The sequence below is a fragment of the Prionailurus bengalensis genome, chromosome B4 (assembly GCF_016509475.1).
Source record: "Prionailurus bengalensis isolate Pbe53 chromosome B4, Fcat_Pben_1.1_paternal_pri, whole genome shotgun sequence".
In the NCBI taxonomy this organism is placed as follows: Eukaryota; Metazoa; Chordata; class Mammalia; order Carnivora; family Felidae; genus Prionailurus; species Prionailurus bengalensis.
The window spans coordinates 77,859,099-77,879,757 of NC_057358.1; the positions used below are offsets into that span (position 1 = coordinate 77,859,099).

The 20,659-nt window shown below is 45.1% G+C and overlaps 1 protein-coding gene across 7 annotated transcripts in view; it reads left to right on the forward strand.

Annotated features, from left to right (window-relative positions):
* Positions 1-20,659, forward strand: part of SLC4A8 (solute carrier family 4 member 8) — an 81,560-nt gene that overhangs the window by 37,470 nt on the left and 23,431 nt on the right. For all 7 annotated transcript variants that reach the window (XM_043563951.1, XM_043563949.1, XM_043563950.1 and 4 more), the window contains exons 11-19: positions 734-834; positions 7,097-7,271; positions 7,870-8,003; positions 9,030-9,275; positions 12,728-12,833; positions 13,431-13,592; positions 16,486-16,599; positions 19,224-19,385; positions 20,283-20,534. In XM_043563951.1, the coding sequence (XP_043419886.1) occupies positions 734-834; positions 7,097-7,271; positions 7,870-8,003; positions 9,030-9,275; positions 12,728-12,833; positions 13,431-13,592; positions 16,486-16,599; positions 19,224-19,385; positions 20,283-20,534 (1,452 nt within the window). The remainder of the gene's footprint in view (positions 1-733; positions 835-7,096; positions 7,272-7,869; positions 8,004-9,029; positions 9,276-12,727; positions 12,834-13,430; positions 13,593-16,485; positions 16,600-19,223; positions 19,386-20,282; positions 20,535-20,659) is intronic.

A 20,659-nucleotide genomic window follows, 5' to 3' on the forward strand; every position in this document is an offset into this window, starting at 1 on the left:
AGCCCTGTTTTGGGCACCTAGAATGAACAGAGCAGTTATAAAAAATGAGTATACAGTAACATAGATTGGCTCAGGTGTGATGCGATCAGTCAGGATTACTCTAGGATAATTTTCAAGCCAGCTTTTGGAGGTTTGATGTGGGATGGGATAGGAGAGGAAAGCACATTTCTTGGGAGTATATTGTGAATGAAGCCATGCGACGAAAAGAGCAAGTTGTATAGAGAGAACAGGTGGAATCCCGCATACTTTGGGACAGATCAAAGGTGGCCAAGGAGCCCTTGTACACGAGACACCAGGCCTGGTGCTTTACAGATGCTAACTCAGCCCTCCCGGCAACATCCCCACGCAGGTATTTTTATCCTTAATATTACAAATAAATAAAACTATCTTCAATGAAACTATCTTCAGAGTTTTAAGGTGAAGTGAGATTATACAGAGGCAGATTTGAAACTGGAACTTAGGTCCCACCTGATGTCCAGACCTCCATATTTCTGTCTCTGAGCAACGCAGGTTTAGGAGTTAAGCACTAGTAGAGAGGGTGAGAAATTATATGTTGTTATTGTTTTTCAGGAAAGTCAATAAACTGCCCCAAATCAGTAAATGCATTTGAAAACTACAAACACATGGGTATTTGGGGGCTGTATTTGGATGATCTCATTATCACTCCCCGCTGTTAACAGGAAGGACAGGATAGATGGCTGACTTTACTAATTTTGTGTTCCTCTGTTGAAAGGAGAAGCGGAAAATGCCTGGAGTTCCAAATGGAAATGTTTGCCACATAGAACCGGAACCACATGGGGGCCACAGCGGGCCAGAACTTCAGCGCACCGGGCGGTAAGTTCTGAGACGTTTCACAGCTCATGCTGCTTACTGGGCTGAAGTTGTGTAAAGGAATGAGTCATAGTCTTCACTTTCAGCCTTCTTCTCTCTAGTATTTTGGCTGGGAATGACTTTTCAAATGGAACCACTGACTGTAATAAGCATTGTGAATTTATCAGATCTTGTATTCATTCATTCAAGTTTCTCAAACCACTGACCACGGTCTGTCTCACCTCCAGTCCTTTCCACACGTTGTTCCTTCTGATTTGAACACTCGTCCCGTCCCTCATCTCCTGGCTAACTGCTACTTACCTTTTTGTCTCAGCTTAGGGGTCACTTCCTTTGGGAAGCCTTCTAAGACTCTCTCTAGATGAGGTTAGGTATTCCTACTCTGTGGTGTCACAACTTTGAGCTTTGTCCCTCACCCGTCTGCCACCTTCCTCCTACCCCTTGGTTTACAGCCCTTCCCATACTTTATTATTATTGCTTCATTTGTTGTCTTCCTGCTAGAATGTTTGCTCCGTAAGGGCAGGGTGCCCATTATAATCCTAGCACCCAGCACGGTGCCCTGCACAGAGTGGACACTGAGTATCTGATGAACGAATGAATGAATACTTTTAGAGTGATCCCTGTTCTGTAGCATGAGTGGACTAAATATAGATAAATATTTAGTGGTTATTTATTTATTTTTAATGTTTATTTTTGAGAGAGAGAGTCAGAGAGAGAGAGAGAGAAAGAGAGCATGAGTGGGGAAGGGTAGAGAGAGAGGGAAACACAGAATCCGAAGCAGGTTCCAGGCTCCGAGCTGTCAGCACAGAGCCCGATGTGGGGCTTGAACTCACGAGCCATGAGATCATAACCTGAGCCAAAGTCGGACGCTTAACCGACTGAGCCACCCAGGTGCCCCTTGAGTGATTATTTTAAGTAAAGAAACTCCCTTAGGGTAGGAAAATAAGTAGTATTTTAGGGGTGTGGGTGGGTGTGTCTCAGAATAGTCAATCTACTCTTCTAGGCCCAGACTCTAAAGACAGATGTCCAAGGAGGAGGTTCTCTATGGAAGTTTAGGGAAGCAGGTTTCCAGACTAACTTTGATTTGCCAGGTAAGAAGGTGGTGAAAGAGGATGGTATTTTGGGTTGGAGTGACGTCTAGGGTTTCCCCAGATGGTGGGAGATGGTTGAGACCATAGTTCTGGTTCCATAAGTTGTACTTGTTTCTGAGGATCTGCTGGGTGGAGAGTCTCAGGACAGGACTCAGATCATGGAGTGAAGCTTTGTAACGTCCTCTACTTCCTAGCTTTCACCTCAGTTTTTTTCTTCTTTGCTTGAAGTTGCTTTCCTTATTTTTCTATCTTCAGTACCCAGTGGAAACTCAGGGTTTTCTAGAATTGTAGACAGTCATCTATTTTTCTACTCTTAGAAATTCAGGGAGAAGCTAGGAAAGGGGGCTTAGAAGCAGGAGAGATGGCACTTAGCTAGCAGTGTCCAGAATGGGGGTGTGTTTCCTGGCTGGAGGAATGTTTTTTGTTTTTTTTTTTTAACATTTATTTATTTTTGGGACAGAGAGAGACAGAGCATGAACGGGGGAGGGGCAGAGAGAGAGGGAGACACAGAATCGGAAACAGGCTCCAGGCTCTGAGCCGTCAGCCCAGAGCCTGACGCGGGGCTCGAACTCACGGACCGCGAGATCGTGACCTGGCTGAAGTCAGACGCTTAACCGACTGCTCCACCCAGGCGCCCCGGGAGGAATGTATTTGAGGGTGGGGAAAGATAATTGGGTTCTGGGGAGTGATCATGGAGGAAAAGAACAGCTCTTTGATGGAAGGGATCACTGAAATGAGGGAGCAACCTCCAAGAGTAAATTTAACATTTTCTTTAAAGTTGGGAGAGGTCTGAATTGGGTGGGGAGGCCTGGTATTGAGAAGCAGTTCAAGGGAAGCATCTGTCCCTAGAATAGGTTCCAGGATTGAGACGGTCCTAGAGGAGGTGGTGTTTTTTAGGGAAAGGGTCTTGGGTGTTTGATGGTATTTCAGGGTGGTGATATATCTTTTGAATATAAATGGTGTTCACACCCCAGGACTTAGAGTTTGAAGGTAGTGGAAATGAGAGCAACAGGGTTTCCTCCAAATGATTTGAAGTTTCAGGTTTCTTTTGGTGTTAGAGGAGAATAAACTAAAGTCCCAGGCCTTTTGAGGGGGTCATTTATAATCCAGTCCACGTGGGAGTTTGGGAGACCATTAGATTAGATCTCAAGAATTGTCGATTCTCAGAAATGGTGCCTGACATCCCAAAAGAAGATCTCATGTGGCCAGGATCATCACATGCTTACTCACAGTGTCAAAGTACCTTTACTCGCAAACTCATCTAGGGTTTGAGGAAGTTCTCCCTTCATGTCTTGTCAGGAAGTTAATGGAGTTGATAAAGCTGAAAGGAAGGGTTATCTAGGTTCAGGGCCCAGGGCTGCTTGGTATGGGAGATACCTCCTCTTCCTGAGTTCCCCAAATTTTCCTCAGAGCCCTTAGTAAAAGACCTCAAGACACATAGCCTTTCTCCTATTATAGCCTTGTAGGTCAGGTGACTTCATGCCTGCATCAGAGATTATGCTTCTGTGCCAACCCTTTTCTCTTTCCAAATCTCAAAGTTTGTAGGGAGTCAAAGCAAACCCTCCCCCATAGATGAACATCCTAGAACTTTCTGGACCCGCCTGGACTGCACAGACAAAAAATAGTTCTTCATACCATTAGTTGTGTTTCTCCGAGGTGGAAAACCTGCCTTGTGTGTGCCATGTTGCAAGGCCTGGGGCAAAACCTGGAGACTTAGGGGATGTTCTATTTGTCGGACGGGGAGGTATATGAAGATGGGGGCGTGTAGACTCTTAAGGCAGGAAAGGAGGCAAGTTGAAAACAGTCCTGTATTAACCTGAGGCCGGGCTGGAGCACAGTGTGTTGGACCTCCGTGATGCTGATGCATTCCTGTACATAACAAAGACAAAAGTCTGACTAGAGTGTTCCTAGGTCACAAGTTTCACCACAGGGAAGAGAAGGGTTTTCCAAGAAAGGGCTTTTCCAAGGCATATTTATGTACCTCGTTGGGGATGCCACTTTTGGGAAGGGTTAATGAAAAAAAGAACCAGGAGCTGCTATCTCGATGATTCCCCACCCCCCCAACACACACACTTCAAACAGGTTTCTTCCAAAGCACACCAGACAAATGGATGGCTGGGCTGTCCCTAAAGCCCTCCAGAGAAGGTCTCCCTAAGTCAGTGCTCCAGAGCCTAGTGACCCTCTACACGGGTAAGTCCTTTCTTGCATCAAGCTGAAATTCGTATCCCTGTGTGCCTCCTACCCCCCAAAAAACTTGAACATCAAAGGTAGTGTTGAAAGGGAAAGGAAGTCTCAAATGTGGAGAGAAGCATCCATGCCTGATCTTGTGGTAGCTGTGCAATTATGGTCTGATTCTATGCATGAGTGAGGGATAAGGCTGACTCCATAAATAGTAGTCAGAAATCATTTTATTAATTTATAGTTACATTATCCATAAGAGCCTCAGATCTTTTCTTTCCCCTTTTAATCACTGTTAGGCATGCAGATGCCCCCCCTTTCTATGGCTTCTTATAAATCCATTTCACATACATCTTCTGTCTGTGACTTACAGACGTTCCTCCCTGGAAGGGCCTCCTGCATCCAGGGGCTGAGCAATCGTGGCAGCATCTCAGGTTGCCAAGTGGGGTGAGGCTCATTATTACAGAAGGAGATTCTTCCCCCAGAATCATACCCTTCAGAGGAAGGTCATCGGTGATTAAGAGGTGATATTCACATGGTACTAGTTCTGTCTTGGTAAAGACCCAGAAACACTTGTGTCTTGCCCCAGACCGATCAAAACTGCCTATGAGGTCCTATTTGCACAGAGGAGAAAGCAAGGCATAGTGACACTTTATTACAAACTGGAGCCTTGGTTCCAGACTCTGAGGTGGAACTCTCACACTCTAGGTTAGACCCTATAGATAGCCCCTTACCTAAGCTAGCTTTGCCAGATAGACTACAAACAAAACGAGCTTTGCCTCTCTTCTCTAAGCCAAGAACCAGATTGTGATGTTACCGCTATAAACTGACGACGGTGAATCCCAACTATACCCACCCAAACCAGAGGAAAAGAACAAATAGGTAGAATAGAACAGTGTCCGCCCCGTGTCCACGAACACACTCATTGCACCTGGCTAGGGAGAGAAAGCATTCAAATGGAAAGAGAGAGCTGCCTGGGCCTTTCCCCCTGGTGTACAGGCCCCAGGTCACATGGTTCTCCTCCAGGCTCCCAGGCAGAGAGATGGAAAGAGCTGGCCAAGCCTCCTTTCATGAAAGAGTAGCTCATTTTTTGCTTTTGGCTTATTATAGAAAGTTTCAAACACATAAGAAGAGAGAACAGTATAATGAACCCCCATGTGCCCGTCAACGGTGATTAACATTTTGCCAGTCATGTTTTGTCTATTCCTCCCCACGTAATTGTTTTATTTTTATGTTTTCTAGATTATTTTAAACCAAATCACTGCTATCATGTCACTTTACCTGTAACTACTTCATTATGTATCTCTGTTTGATAAGGACATTTTAAAAAACAACGGTCATGCCATTATGAAATCTAACAAAATTAACAATAATTCTTTAAATTGTCTAATGCTCAGTTCACATTTAACTTTTAACTTTTTTTTTTCAACGTTTTTCATTTATTTTGGGACAGAGAGAGACAGAGCATGAATGGGGGAGGGGCAGAGAGAGAGGGAGACACAGAATCGGAAACAGGCTCCAGGCTCCGAGCCATCAGCCCAGAGCCTGACGCGGGGCTCGAACTCACGGACCGCGAGATCGTGACCTGGCTGAAGTCGGACGCTCAACCGACTGCGCCACCCAGGCGCCCCGACATTTAACTTTTTGTGATTGTCTTAGCCACATCTTTTTAGAGTTTTTTTTTTTTTTTTCTTCACATAGGATCCAGTCAGGGATTGCATTTGGTTATTATGATCCCATTCTGTACTAGCTCTCCTTCCTTTTTTTCTATGCCATTGGTTTGTAGAAGAGACCAGGTGATCTGTCCTGTAATGCTGAGTGGCATTTTTTTGTGACTCCCCTATCAACTTTCACTCTGGTGCAAAGACCTCACTCTAGAAAAAGTGACCCAGTTTGAGAACGCTCTTTCTTGGTATGGGATATCTTGCTCTTGATCTGTCTCATCCTTGGGAACTTGAGAGGGGTCCAGAAGTCCTGCCACCACGTCCTGTGGACTCTACGACTTCCTGATTCAGCCCTTGAGTCCTTCCACTTCTCCTCCTCCCAATCCCCTGCCTCCAGTCTTGCCCCGCGTTCCATTCATTACACCCCCTCCAGAGTGATCCTTCCAGAATGCACGTTTAATTATGTTGTTCTCCTGTTTACAATCCTTCGGTGACTTGACATGCCATCAGGATAAAGTTCTAATTCCTTAAAACAGTTTGCAAGGCGCTCTGTGACTTGGCTTCTCCAGCTTCACCGTTCCCGTCTGTTGGTATTTGCCCCTCACACTGTCTTATCGAGCTGTATCTGCGTTAGCACTTGGACCCCGCCATGCACTCTCACCTCCAGGTGTCACCCACGCTAGCCCCTCTGCCCCATCTGGCTAGCTCCTGGTCCGTTCTCTGAGTCCCCGTTGAAATCTCCCTCCTGTTCTATGCTGCCGTGGCACCCTCACAGCACTGCCTATCACCTGTGAGGCGATAGAGAAGGGCTGCGTGGTCTTGCTCCCTGCTGCATCTCCCGTCCCTGGCACAATATCTGCTACTACTTGTCGACCACATGAACGAATTCTTACGTTAATTTCTCAACAGTAAGGTGGGTAGCTGTTCAGCGTAGGGAAGTGCATGTGATGGGGCTCTTTGGCTAGAATACGTATATAATAAAACTAACGATTTGAATACCTTGAATGGATTTTGCACATTTCCTCCGAACAGCTCAGAATTTGCGGTTTGAAGCGATTACTTAATTTCACGTTAATTTTTTGGGAACTCTTTATTGAATGGGCAATATGCACTCCCAAAGCAATTCTCTTTATGCTCGGGATAATCATTCAAATCCATGCCCTTGTTTGCAAATGGAATGTGTGCTGACCCCGGAGAGATTTCTTGTACTGGGGCTCACATCGAAGCCAAAGCATGTCTTCAGAGCACATTTGAAGTGGCTTTCAAATGTGCGCTGTTCAAATACTTCCGTGGAAGAGGGACTGCGTTAGAGGCCTGTTTGCCATGTTTCCACAGGCTGTTTGGGGGCTTGGTGTTGGACATCAAGCGGAAGGCCCCCTGGTACTGGAGCGACTACCGGGATGCACTCAGTTTACAGTGTTTGGCCTCCTTTCTGTTCCTGTACTGTGCCTGCATGTCACCTGTCATCACCTTTGGGGGATTGCTCGGAGAAGCCACTGAGGGACGCATAGTAAGGACTTTTTACCACTTCTCTTGGCCCCAACAGGAGTTAAAACATTGTGTTGGCAGGGAAGTCTGCTGAGAGGAAAATCCCCCGGGCTAGGGCTGAGGAGATTGGATTCTTTCTACTGAATACTGTGGTCTTCTGATTTCATACCAAGCAGCAACCTAGTTTTCCCTTTAGAACCGACTCTTGTCTGCTAGCACATCAATGTCACTAGCTGACTGCCCGGTTGAATTGCCTGGTGCTCAAAAGGGTGGAAAATGATAGATCAATGTCATTTGAAATTTAATGTGACTCTGAATGACGGTTCATAGTACAAATGGTATCACTGTGCTTTCTGTGTATATTTAAGTACTGAATTGAGTCACTGAAGAACAGGACTTAGTTAAGGAATCCTATGTGGTTGGATTTGGGCACCTGGATTATCAAGATGGTATCCGTTTACAGGAGTATTAGACCGTGTGTATACTTCACTCTTGCTAAAATGAAATACAAGCAAATGGCTTGTCAGGGCACACACGAGAGCTAAGTCAGTAATGTGTATAAGCCCACGCTACTGGTTACAGATGGGCTATGGACTCTGATGATTTTTTTCCCCCCTCAGAGTGCAATTGAATCCTTGTTTGGAGCCTCCATGACTGGGATCGCCTATTCCTTGTTTGCGGGACAGGCTCTCACCATCCTGGGAAGTACTGGGCCAGTGCTTGTATTTGAAAAGATTTTGTTCAAATTCTGCAAGTAAGACATTTGGTTTTCTGAAAACTCTAACTGGATGTGTTATTGTGCCGTTAGGGTTGAATGCCAGGATCCCGGGCGAGCATAATCAGGCAAATATTACTCTGGATTGTAAAAACCTAACGAAAGAACATCATTTGGTCTGTTGCCCTGCCCCCAGGTAGTACTGTACCTAAAATAGTAGATCTCCTAATCTTAAAGAGCTTTATTAATGTCCCTCAGCCATTGTTGAAGTCTTGACTTTTTATCTTTTTAAAAAATTTATTTATTTAAATTCAAGTTAGTTAACACACAGTGTCGTACTGGAGTTTTCTTTCTCTAGCTAAGTCAAATTCCTTCATTTTCATTTCAAATCAAGTTTTTTAAAGTTTATTTATTTATTTTGAGAGAGAGAGAGAGTGCACACAGAGGGGACAGAGAGAGAGAGAGAGAGAGAGATAATCCCAAGCATGCTCCCCACCATCAGCACGGAGCCCATGTGGGGCTCAAACTCATGAACCGTGGGATCATGACCCAAGCCGAAGTTGGACGCTCAACCGACTGAGCCACCCAGGCGCCCCTTTCAAGTCAATTTTTAATTTGGCCTAAGACGCCCCCTTCATATTGTGGTTGCTACTGATGGTAGGGGCTTAGCAGTGCCTCCTTTCCCTATCAAATTTTTTCTTCATTTTGGATTGGACGTAGGAGCATGTGGAACATGGGCCAGCCTCTTTTTCCTAACTGTAAGAATAAGATCTGAATCAAGTTGGGCAGTAATGGCAGAAATGCGTGTGGCCGATTCCTTCCTTCTCCACTTTCCGTGTCCTTGCTGTGGCAGATACTACCTGTGGGGCAAATATTACCCGTGGAGCAAATCTTTGGTCACAGCTGTCCCTGGGCATCATTTAGGAGTAAAGTACAGTCAGAATTAGGGGTAAACTGGGTTGCGGTACTGGAATGGATGAGATGAGATGAATTAACCACATTTCTGACCCTTTGTCTTGTAATTCACCCATCCATGCTTTTTGATGAACTTTGGTTTTGTTTCAGAGATTACGCTCTTTCGTACCTCTCCCTGCGAGCCTGTATCGGACTGTGGACTGCCTTCCTGTGTATTGTCCTTGTGGCAACTGATGCCAGTTCCCTTGTCTGTTACATTACCCGCTTCACTGAAGAGGCATTTGCCTCCCTGATTTGCATTATTTTCATCTATGAAGCAATAGAAAAGCTCATTCACCTGGCAGAGACCTACCCCATCCACATGCACAGCCAGCTGGACCACCTTAGCTTGTATTAGTAAGTATGCTTTCTGCTTGTCTTTTTTTTTTTTTAATTTTTTTTTTTTAACGTTTTATTTATTTTTGAGACAGAGAGAGACAGAGCATGAACGGGGGAGGGGCAGAGAGAGAGGGAGACACAGAATCGGAAGCAGGCTCCAGGCTCTGAGCCGTCAGCCCAGAGCCCGATGCGGGGCTCAAACTCACGGACCGCGAGATCGTGACCTGAGCTGAAGTCGGACGCTTAACTGACTGAGCCACCCAGGCGCCCCCCTTTTTTTTTTTTTTTTTTAAATTGAGCAGTGGGCCTGCGTTTACTGGCTGATGCAGTGTACCAGGCAGTACTTGCGCCTTTTGTTAAGGAAGTGTCTTGCCCCTCTGTGAAATAAGGCTTAGATAGGGATGTGGAGACCCCAGGGGGCCTGCCAGAGAACAGCCAGAAGTGATGACAGAGAGGATGGACTAAGAACGAAACTCAGAGGGGACATGAGGAATGCTTTCCAGAGCACGGGCTTTTGGTTCCAGGCACGAGACAAAAGTAGGCTGCAAAGGTAGCAGGGAGAATTCAAGTGAGTTATTGGGAGGAACTTCTTTTTACAAGGATTTGTGAGTCCCTGAAGCATGTTATCAGGATCGTCTGAATGTATGTACAGGCTCCTCTTAGGAATCGTTAGGTAGAGATATACTAACAATTCTTTGCAGATCCACAGGTCTCTTACTCTGTTTCCTAAGGATCTAGTAATCTATTTACTTACATAGATTTCAATGCAAGAGACTGTTTTCTTCCCATGCCTGATACAGTTTGGATCAGGGGGAGAAGAAACATGGTATTTCGCCATGTTGTCAACCATCCAGGAGAGTCTGGTCCTAGAAACACTTCTTCTCTGGAATAGTATTCTCCAAATTATGACTAAAGATCCTCAACCTTTAGCTCGGTACATCAAATTCCCTGCCTTCTGGCTGTACATTTCTGATGTGGAGGGCCTGGTTGTAAAGTGAACAATTTCAACCCGAAACTGTCTGAGCAGAGAGCACACTGTATGGAGGGGTCTGCCAACTAGTCACGGATACATTTTTGTACGTTCTGCGTATTCATTTATTCCCCTTTTTAAGGTCAGAATTCATAAAAAACTTTTGTTAGAATTTGAAATTATTTTATTACAAAATAACAACCATTAGGGGAGTATAATCTTTGAAGCCTAGTGGATTGCTGATTGGCATTGGAGTAAGGTTCATTCTTCGACCTTTTTCTCAATCATTCATTTATTTGTTTAACAAACATTTGTTGAACACTTACTATATGCCGGGCATGGTTTTAGGCCCTGGAGACAGCAGTGAACATGGCAGACAAAGGATCTGCCCTCATGAGACCTAGTGGGGGAAGATTGACAAAAGTGACCAGCCTTGGACTGAGTAGACTTTGGATCTGGACACTGTAATTCTGTGTTAATACAGCTCAAGGTGGGATTTTTCTTAGTTGCATTCTACCGTTGGAGCTGTGAAGCTAGAACTCCCCAGCTCTTTAAATCATTTTATGTTAGTATGTGGAACTGATTTTTTAAAAAAATATATTTTATTGTCAAATTGGCTTCCATACAACACCCGGTGCTCATCCCAACAAGTGCCCTCCTCAATGCCCATCACCCATCTTCCCATCTCCCCCACCCCTCATCCACCCTTGGTTCTCTGTATTTAAGAGTCTCTTGTGGTTTGCCTCCCTCCCTCTCTGTTTGTAACTATTTTTTTTTTTCTCTTCCCTTCCCCCATGGTCTTCTGTTAGGTTTCTCAAGATCCACATATGAGTGAAGATATATGATATCTGTCCTTCTCTGACTGACTTATTTCACTCAGCATAATACCTTCCAAGTATGTGGAACTGATTTTTTAAGAGCAGTTTTAGGTTCACAGCAAAGTTGAGCAGAGGATACAGAGAGTTTCCATCCACCCCTTGCTCCCACACATGTGCAGTCTCCCCCACTATCAGCATCCCGTGCACCAGAGTGCTAAGTTTGTTGCAAACAATGAATTTACATGGAGACATCATTATCACCCAAAGCCTATAGTTTACATTAGGGTTCACTCTTGGTGTTGTACATTCTATGAGTTTTGATTGATCTATAAATAATATATCCACTATTATAGTATCATACAGAATAGTTCACTGCCTTAAAGATCTGTGCTCTGAGGGCACCTGGGAGGGGGCTCATTCGGTTAAGCCTCCTACTCTTGGTTTCAGCTCAGGTCATGGTCTCACAGTTCATGAAATGGAGCCCCGCACTGGGCTCCGCACTGAGAGTGTGGAGCCTGCTTAGGATTCTTGCTCTCTCCCTCTCTCTCTGCACCTCCCCTGCTCATGCTTTCTCTCTGTCTCTCTCTCTCTCTGTCTCTCTCTCTCAAAAAAAAAATATTTGGTGCTCTGCCTACCCATCCCTCGGTACCACTCCAAACCCTGGCAAGCCTTGATCTTTTTACTGTCGTCATCATTTTGCCTTTTCGGCAATGTCATATAGTTGTAATCCTGCAGTATGTAGGCTTTTCTGATTGGCTTTGTGTACTTAGTGTTATTGCCTTAAAGGTCTTTAATGCCTTTTAATGGCTTGATAGTTCGTTCTTTTTAGTGCTGAATAATAGTCCATTGTGTAGTTATAGATATAGTGCATCCATTCACCTACTGAAGGACATCTTCGGTGCTTCCAAGTTTGGGATTGATTTTGTAGACCTAAATGTAGGACTTTATGGCTTTCCCTATTACGTCTTATTTTGTTGATTTCCTCCTATTACAATCTACTGAGATCTTTTTGTATTTTAATTCTGTTGTACTATATCCTTAGAAGGTATGCTCATTAAATCCACAGAGGATGCAAAGTTAGTGGGAATGGCTATGTTCATTGTGGGACTGGGAGGCCGCATGTTGGCCAGAGGGACAAGTCTGATCTGGTCTGGTTAGGTACAAGAGGAGACCATGGTGGTGGGATATTACCAGGAATAATGCAGTGTCGGGACAAGCTTGCATCACAATTCCAGGAGCCTCTGATATTGAGAGCATATTGAGAATGTGGCAGGGTATAGAGAGCAGGAGATATCCAGGCTCGGAGAAGACTGTTGAGAGCCAAATGGGGTAGCAGGTCCTCCTTGCTTTATAGATTGAATTTCACGGGAAGGGCCTAAGCAAAAGAAACTAAGCAAGGAGACCACCAAGAACCATTCTGTGCCAAGCTTGGTGGTCGGCACAATTTAATTTAAGGCCCATGTGCCGATTTGTGTCTGTGTTTATAATGGCTGACTGAAAAATAAGGATGTGGTTGGGCTTACCCATGGGCCTCAAGCAACAGGACCAATCTCAGGGACCTGAGATGGGCAAAGGAGAAACGAGGCAGGCTCTGACAGGGGCTTTAGTCCAGTCATGGCTAAAACTATTTAATCAAATACTTGGCTGCTTTCCTCAGGAATCCTTTTTTCTTGTTCCCTCAGCTGCAGGTGTACTCTCCCAGAAAATCCAAACAACCATACCCTGCAGTACTGGAAGGACCACAATATCGTGACAACAGAAGTCCACTGGGCCAACCTGACTGTTAGCGTAAGTCTGGGAGTTGTATTGTAGCACTGTGACTGCCAAGTTTAAGTGCGGTAGCCCTTCAGCATGGTCTGGCGTTTTCAAAAATAAATGTTGTTTGTTTGTTTGTTTGTTTATTTAAACTATTCTTGCTGACCCTTTTCCCCAGCAAAAGTTCTCTTGTACATAAAGGGAAAAGAAGATTGCCTTTCTCTTCCCTCCCACGTACACCCTACCCAGGGTCCCTGCACTAGGGATATGTGGGGATGAAACCGGGCAGGGCGGGGGCACACCCAGGTTTCTGAGGCTGGCAGAACATTCCGATTTGGAAGTCCTCTGTAAGATAAACAGTACGAATTGCCAGAGCCCTCCCAGAGCTTCATGCTTGCTTGGGACCATCCTGGTTTCATTTTCCAAAGCGTCTAAGGACTCTAAGTAGTCACCATACTCAGAAGGGGCCTGTGCAAGCCAGAGCGCCACAAGCACACGGGTCAATGGACACTGCCGGCAGCCTGCGCTCCCCAGCAACCGAGGGACGACAGGGAGGGGTGGGCTCAGAAGGCCAGAGCTATTTATTCCCTCGTGCCTGCCTTTCATCACCCAGAATGCTTGTTCCCGCAGGAGTGCCAGGAGATGCACGGAGAGTTCACGGGATCTGCGTGCGGCCATCATGGACCCTATACTCCTGATGTGCTCTTTTGGTCCTGCATTCTCTTCTTCACCACCTTCATCCTCTCGAGCACCTTAAAGACATTTAAGACAAGTCGCTATTTCCCAACCAGAGTAGGTAGCACCCTCATACATTTCTTCCGCGTTAGAATTCTAATATAACAGAGTCTATTCTCAGCTTCCATGCTGCTTGCTGAGTAGAGTGGCAGGTGGCAAGTTCCAGATGTCCCGGCAAGCCCCACTGTGGCATTCTCTTCTAGTGTCTGGCAGCCTTTCGTAAATGTGTGGTGCGGGCTGAGGGGTTAATACTCAGGATTTTTTCGATTAAAAGTGCCGGGCGATGGGTGCCTTGCTGGCTCATTCAGTAGAGCACACAACTCTTGATCTTGGGCTCGTAAGTTCAAGCCCCACATTGGTGGGTAGAGATTGCTTTAAAAAAAGAAAAAAGTGTCAGGGGAGTTTAAGGGGGTTCTGCAAAAGCTCTTAACCCTCAATTTCCAGAGTGCTGTGAAGTGTCCTTTCCAGGATGCTGGGAGATGGAGTATGCAATAGCTGGAGCTGGCTGCTAAATATAGTAAAGCGGGATGATCACTTTGGATACGTAGGGGACCCCAAAGTCTCTTCCCAGGGATGTCTCTTGTGGCAGTTTGTGAAATCACCAGGGACATTGACTGCAGCAGCCAGAATACTCCTGACTTGGTTTGCTTGACTCTTTGAAGCCTCAGTAATCTGATACAAATGGTGCTGTTTGATCATGACCAGTTCTAGTAGAGCGGAATCAGAGGCTGGGTGTAGAGCGGCGAAAAGGGGCCACTTTTGCTTTGAAAAGGAGTTCAAAGCATGAGAAATGGTGGGTTTTCTGGAAGTGAGGGTTCGGTCAGGTACATTTGCAGGGCAGGAAGTCCGAATGGCTGGGGAGCTCAGTTGATTAGCTGTCTATGGTACACTCATGCAGGAAAAACACATTCTTAGACTTCCCCGATGCTACATTGTAGTTAAGGGAAACATATTGAATTAGTTCTGGGTCATTGTTTCTGATGTGGACAAATAGTTAATAAGGGCAGTTCTCTACTAGCTACTAGCTGAGGCCTGGGTTAAGTGCTGTCAGGGATATAGAAGTTTAAAACATGGTCTCTGCCATCATATAGGAAGGAGAAATATACGAAATGTACAGGTCCATTTGATACAGTGTAAAGGGTTGGGCGCCAACCTGGGATGCAAGGGGTCATAGGAGTTCAGAGGAGGGAAGGGCCACTGGGCCCCAGGATGGTCAGATGGACCCAAGATGGCTCATGATGGTGGGGGCAGGTACAGGTTCAGAGAATTGTGTAACATTCAGAAGAGAACTGACAAAACCAGGGCCAGGAAGCTGCAAACCTCAGGTTTCAAAGGAAAACAAAGTCAGGTTAAGATATATTTTGGATAAGATATATTTTGCTCTGCCTCTGTTGGAAGTTCAGATTAAGGCAGACACTGGGCGTTTTAGAGGCATTGTATTTTATAAAAGCTGAACGAAACTATAACGTCCTCCTAGGCACAAAATGGTGATGAGTGCTATGGAGAAATTTTTTTTTAATTTACATCCAAGTTAGTTAGCATATAGTGCAACAGTGATTTCAGGAGTAGATTCCTTAATGCCCCTTGCCCATATAGCCCATCCCCCCTCCCACAACCCCTCCAGTAACCATCTGTTCTCCATATTTAAGAGTCTTTTATGTTTTGTCCCCCTCCCTGTTTTTATATTAGTTTTGCTTCCCTTCCCTTATGTTCATCTGTTTTGCTATGGAGAAAATTAAGCAGAAAAGGAGCATAGGCGGTGCTGGAGTAGAGAATGGTGACCAATTGCAAGTAGGATCATCAGAGAAGATCTCATAGGGAAGGTGATCTTTGTATGAACATAGGGAGGTGAGGGAGCTACCCAAGAAGTTACTTGGAGAAAAAGCATTCTAGACAAGAGGGATAAGCAAGTACAAAGACCCTAAGGTGGGATGTTTAAGAAACAATAGAGTTGGGGGGGGTGCCTGGGTGGCTCAGTCGGTTGAGCGTCTGACTTCGGCTCAGGTCATGATCTCACAGTTTGTGAGTTCGAGCCCCGCATCGGGCTCTGTGCTGACAGCTCAGAGCCTGGAGCCCGCTTCCCATTCTGTGTCTCCCTCTCTCTCTGCCCCTCCTCCGCTCATGCTCTGTCTCTGTCTCTCTCTCTCTCTCTCTCTCTCTGTCAAAAATAAATAAACATTTAAAAAAATTTTTTTAAAAAAAGAAAAGAAAATACACAACGGAGTGGTCTGTATGGCTGGAGCAGAGTGAACGAGTGGGAGAGCGTTAGAAGCTGGGCTTCTAATGATTTCAATGTGTGGGCCTCATAGGCCGAGGCCTTTTGGGTTTTTATCTCAGTGAAATGAGGAACCATTTCAGGGTTTTTGTGGATTGACATAGTCCAACTTGTATAGTCAGTCCAATGGCTTTAAAGGGGGGCTGAAGCAAGTGTCTGCTGTACTTAAGAGAGACAAGAGCTGATGGTGACCTTGGTCTGGGTAGGAACAGTGGAGGTGGTGAGAAGTGCTCAGATCCGGGATTTGTTCTGGAGGTAGAGCCAACAGGGCTTGGATGCAGGTAGATGAGGTGTCGGGCATGAGGGAGAAGAGTCGATGCTGTCACCAAGGCCCTTGGCTGGTACAAATGGACCTTAACTGGCCCCAGAAAATCTTATTCCAAGTTCTCAGAACTATTGCCCAGACCTGGGCACAAATGCTCCAAATAGAGCTCTTCCCAGTCAGGGTGGTCACATTAGAGTTTGCCAAATGGTTCATTCTCCCTCATCATATCCACCCTTTGGGGGTATTAACTTGGGCATATTAACATATTCCTGTTGTTTACATGTGGTTGTATTAATTCAATTATAACATTAAAGCATTCTTCTGAGGACTTTTAAACCTTTTACATTGCAAAATTCTCTTCTACTGCATTGAGCCTAATAAAACACTTTTCCAATCCTTTCTCATGCCAGGTACGCTCCATGGTGAGTGACTTTGCTGTTTTCCTCACTATCTTCACAATGGTGATTATTGATTTTTTGATTGGAATCCCATCACCAAAACTTCAAGTTCCCAGTGTGTTCAAGGTAAACAGCTTTCAGGGTACTTGGTGCCCTCATGTGGTTTCCTAGAATCTGGTCCCAAGTGAATTTCAAAGGCCTTTCCATATCCTAATCCTGCGTTCTGCAGTCCCCGAAATCTAAACTTTGTCCCTCATGCCTTACCTTTCAGAAGAGCAAACTCTTAAGGCTTGGCTGAGTTCCAGCCACAAAACTCCAAGAACAGAACATCTAAGGTGGTTTAATGAATGAAAAGTTAAGATTTACAATAGTGGAATGTGCATGTTTACTTAAATACATACCTCATACAGTGGAAATGTGGGTCCTTGGAGCAAGTCTGGTTAATAGCACTTTCCTTGAGCTTCAGCTGTGTATGGGCACTGGGAAGGGGTAAGAAGTTAAATTGGGGTTGGCCCCTCTCCTTCAGGATCTTGCCTTGTGAAAAGGTGAGCCGGCCTGGGGGCTTCACCCACGGTCTAATGCTCCTTCCTACCAGAGTAACCGGGACAGCTCTTCAACCCTATTTCATCGTTTCTTTATGTAACTCTCTACAATCTACAATATGTTGCTGAAAATGTATACATAAAAGAACTAAAACAAATGATCTGTATGTGGGGACTCCAGATCTGTTTCAGTGTAAGGGCACCGAGTAACAGAGAAGATGGGAAGGCTGAGCTGGGTTCCATAGAGCCCCACAGACCAGAGGGGAGGGAAAGCCTGGGCATACTCAGTGACTGGAGAAGAATCATAAGATGAGAAGAACAGGAGAGGCTGGGGAAGAGAAAGAAGACAGGAAGAAAGGCAGCCCTTGACTTGTAAACATCCCTGTACCCTGTGCCTTTGTCTTCCCTTTCTCCCTCCCTCCCTCCCTGAAATAGGCCCGGTTAAAAATATCTCTTTCCATATTGCCTGAAGATTTTTTATTTTATTTCGTTAAATGCACTGAAATGCCATCAGCTAGAAATTTGTGGATTGAAAAACACCCTTCTTAAAAATATAATTCCTTTGAGAATATGTCATTCTCACCTTTGTGTGAATGAGGGCAATCAGCTTTCTTTCTAATACCTAGCTGAGGTCAGCCCTCCAGGAGGAATGGATTTTGTGTAAAAATAAGTAATTTGAGAACCTTGAGCAGTCCTTGGAAAGGTTCCCTGATGGGTAGGCTTAGATAGTCAGAAAGTGCTGAATTTCTGGGACATCTGGGAAGAAGGCCCCCGGGAGGTAGGGGAGAGATGGGAAGGGAAAATGGGAGAATGTCAAAGACAATGCTGCTTGTTGGCAGGCCTTGCTTTCAGGAAGCAGAGGAGAAATTTTCTTCCTTCTTTCCTTCCCTGTTATACCACATGGCCCCCAGTGATGAAAACCCAGTCTGGGGCGCCTGGGTGGCGCAGTCGGTTAAGCGTCCAACTTCAGCCAGGTCACGATCTCGCGGTCCGGGAGTTCGAGCCCCGCGTCAGGCTCTGGGCTGATGGCCCGGAGCCTGGAGCCTGTTTCCGATTCTGTGTTTCCCTCTCTCTCTGCCCCTCCCCCATTCATGCTCTGTCTCTCTCTGTCCCAAAAATAAATAAACGTTGAAAAAAAAAATTAAAAAAAAAAAAAAGAAAACCCAGTCTGAAGGCTAGTACTATTACTAATGTGTTAATGTCAGTCAGAGTTTAGTAAATTTTTGTGTTGGCCTAAGAACTTAACTGTCACATAGAACATTGTTACGAAGGAGACATAGATCCTATAAACTTTCAGAACTTAGCCCATTCATGATTTGGGATCTGGTGACATTGTTGAAGAGTCTTTGAATCCTAGAGTCACGACCAATGGGGAACCAAGTACTTTGGATGCAACAGTCTTTGCTTTGTTCATTGAATTTGGTTCAATTCTGAGCCAGTTTGTATGCCCAGCCTTTCATCTTCCATTACTACTTGCCAAACAAGGGGAACTTTTCTTCCCCAGAGTACCTGGGGGAGTTTGAGGATGTCAAAAGTACCCTAAGAGAGTTTAGGTATGTCATGAACACCCAAATAAGATTTATGAACAGTAGTGGTCTTATAGGAGCATTGGAGAGGGTCCTAGATTAAACAAGCCCCAAGTTCAGTAGTCTTGGGCTCCTCTCTCAAATCTCTAGTACCTGGGCTCCTGTTTTACTGCTGATGGGAGAAGGCCCCTGGGCCGACGCAATCTAAGCCCATGAGATTCCATGCAACTGGCTCTACTTTGCCTTTATTTGTGCTGTAGACATGCATTATATGGCTTCTGGAGGGGAGCAATGAGGAGGATATTCTAAATTATTTATATTTGCTTTAATTATAATTGTGTTAAATTCTTTTTTGTCAATAGACTTGTTATTTTACTTGGGCTAATGTTAAGTTAAAGGTGGTGGCGGGTTTGGAGAGTAGGGGCAGGAAGTGAAGTATTAATGAGTGTTTCACAGGAAGTTGATAATCGAGGATTGACTCAAAGAGGATTTGGAACAAGGTCATAGATTTCCTAAGAAGTTGCTACTAAGGAGTTACTTTCTTGACTTTTGTTGTTGTTGTTGTTGTTAGGATTCTCATTTAGGAGTAAAAACAATGTGGATATTGTGATTCAGTTTAATCTCTTTTGCCCTAATGACTATAGTTAAAGTACAAAACAAAACTTTATTTTTTCCCCTTTAGCCAACAAGAGATGATCGAGGGTGGATTATTAGTCCCATTGGCCCCAATCCCTGGTGGACTGTGATAGCTGCAATTATCCCAGCTCTTCTCTGTACTATCTTAATATTCATGGACCAGCAGATCACAGCTGTCATCATTAACAGAAAGGAACACAAGCTCAAGGTAACAAAAAGTTCTGACCTCGAGGACGAATGGTAGCCGGTTACTTTTTTTTTTTTTTTTTTTTTTTTTAGGGTAAGCCCCTTTAGACAAGAACTATAGAACCTGGGTAAAAGCAGTCATAGAAGGAGCTCATAAAATGTTTCCAGAGGTTTCTGATTCCTCAATTAGTGACAAAGATTGGTTTGGAGATGAAACCAGAGTAGAGCATGATGAAATGGTGTGAAAGGAGCTTGGACTCTGTTAGTTTCCGCTCAAACCTGTGCGGAAGGTGGGTGGGCACAGTTCCTTGTGGTCCCTATACAGGCTTGTCTTTCTGAGGTTCAGGTCAGGGCTTGGGCCACTGTTTCCGAGAGTCAAGTATTCTCCCATTGGTGTCCTTTACTGGAGTTTCCAGACTGAACCTTGAGTCCAAGGATTCCAAGGAGGTAGGTTTGAGTCCAGCACATTTATCGGTGAGAGGCTTCATGCCTTCATCTCTGTTCTTCCCTTACTTAGAGTAGGCAAATCCATATTTGGCAAGGATCTGGGGGTGTTTGTGTGGAGCCATTTACCTCCAACTCCTATATTGTCTACCACTAGAATGGTCAAGGTGTGCCTTGGCCTCTGGTTACTCTGCCAAGAAAGGATGAATCTTTGAATGCATGAGACTCAGGGTGAAATCTGGGGACACTTGAATGAAAAATGGATATGGCATGTATATGACAGGGTAAGGTTTCTCTTTTTCTTCTCTGTTCCCTCCAAACCAGGAGGGGCTGGAAGACTCATCTGGGATATCTGGACCCCTTCTTCCTTACCCATACACTCCCTCCCGCTTTGGGCCTGAGGCTCTTAGCTCACTGTTCTGTGCCCCACTACAGCCAGCCCATTGGTGGTGACAGAGACTCTATTTCCCCACAGAAAGGCTGTGGCTACCACCTGGACCTGCTGATGGTGGCCATCATGCTGGGTGTCTGCTCCATCATGGGCTTGCCCTGGTTTGTGGCGGCAACTGTCCTGTCCATCACACATGTGAACAGCCTCAAACTAGAATCTGAGTGCTCTGCTCCTGGAGAACAACCCAAGTTCTTGGGCATCCGAGAACAAAGAGTGACGGGCCTTATGATCTTTGTGCTGATGGGCTGCTCAGTCTTCATGACGGCCATATTAAAGGTAATTATTCATTCACTCGTTAGATGGATATTGACTGCCTGATTTGTGTCAGGAATTCTGGGAATACAGTGATAGTGAAACAGATACATGTACAAATATCTGTCCTGAAAGAGCTAACTCTAGCA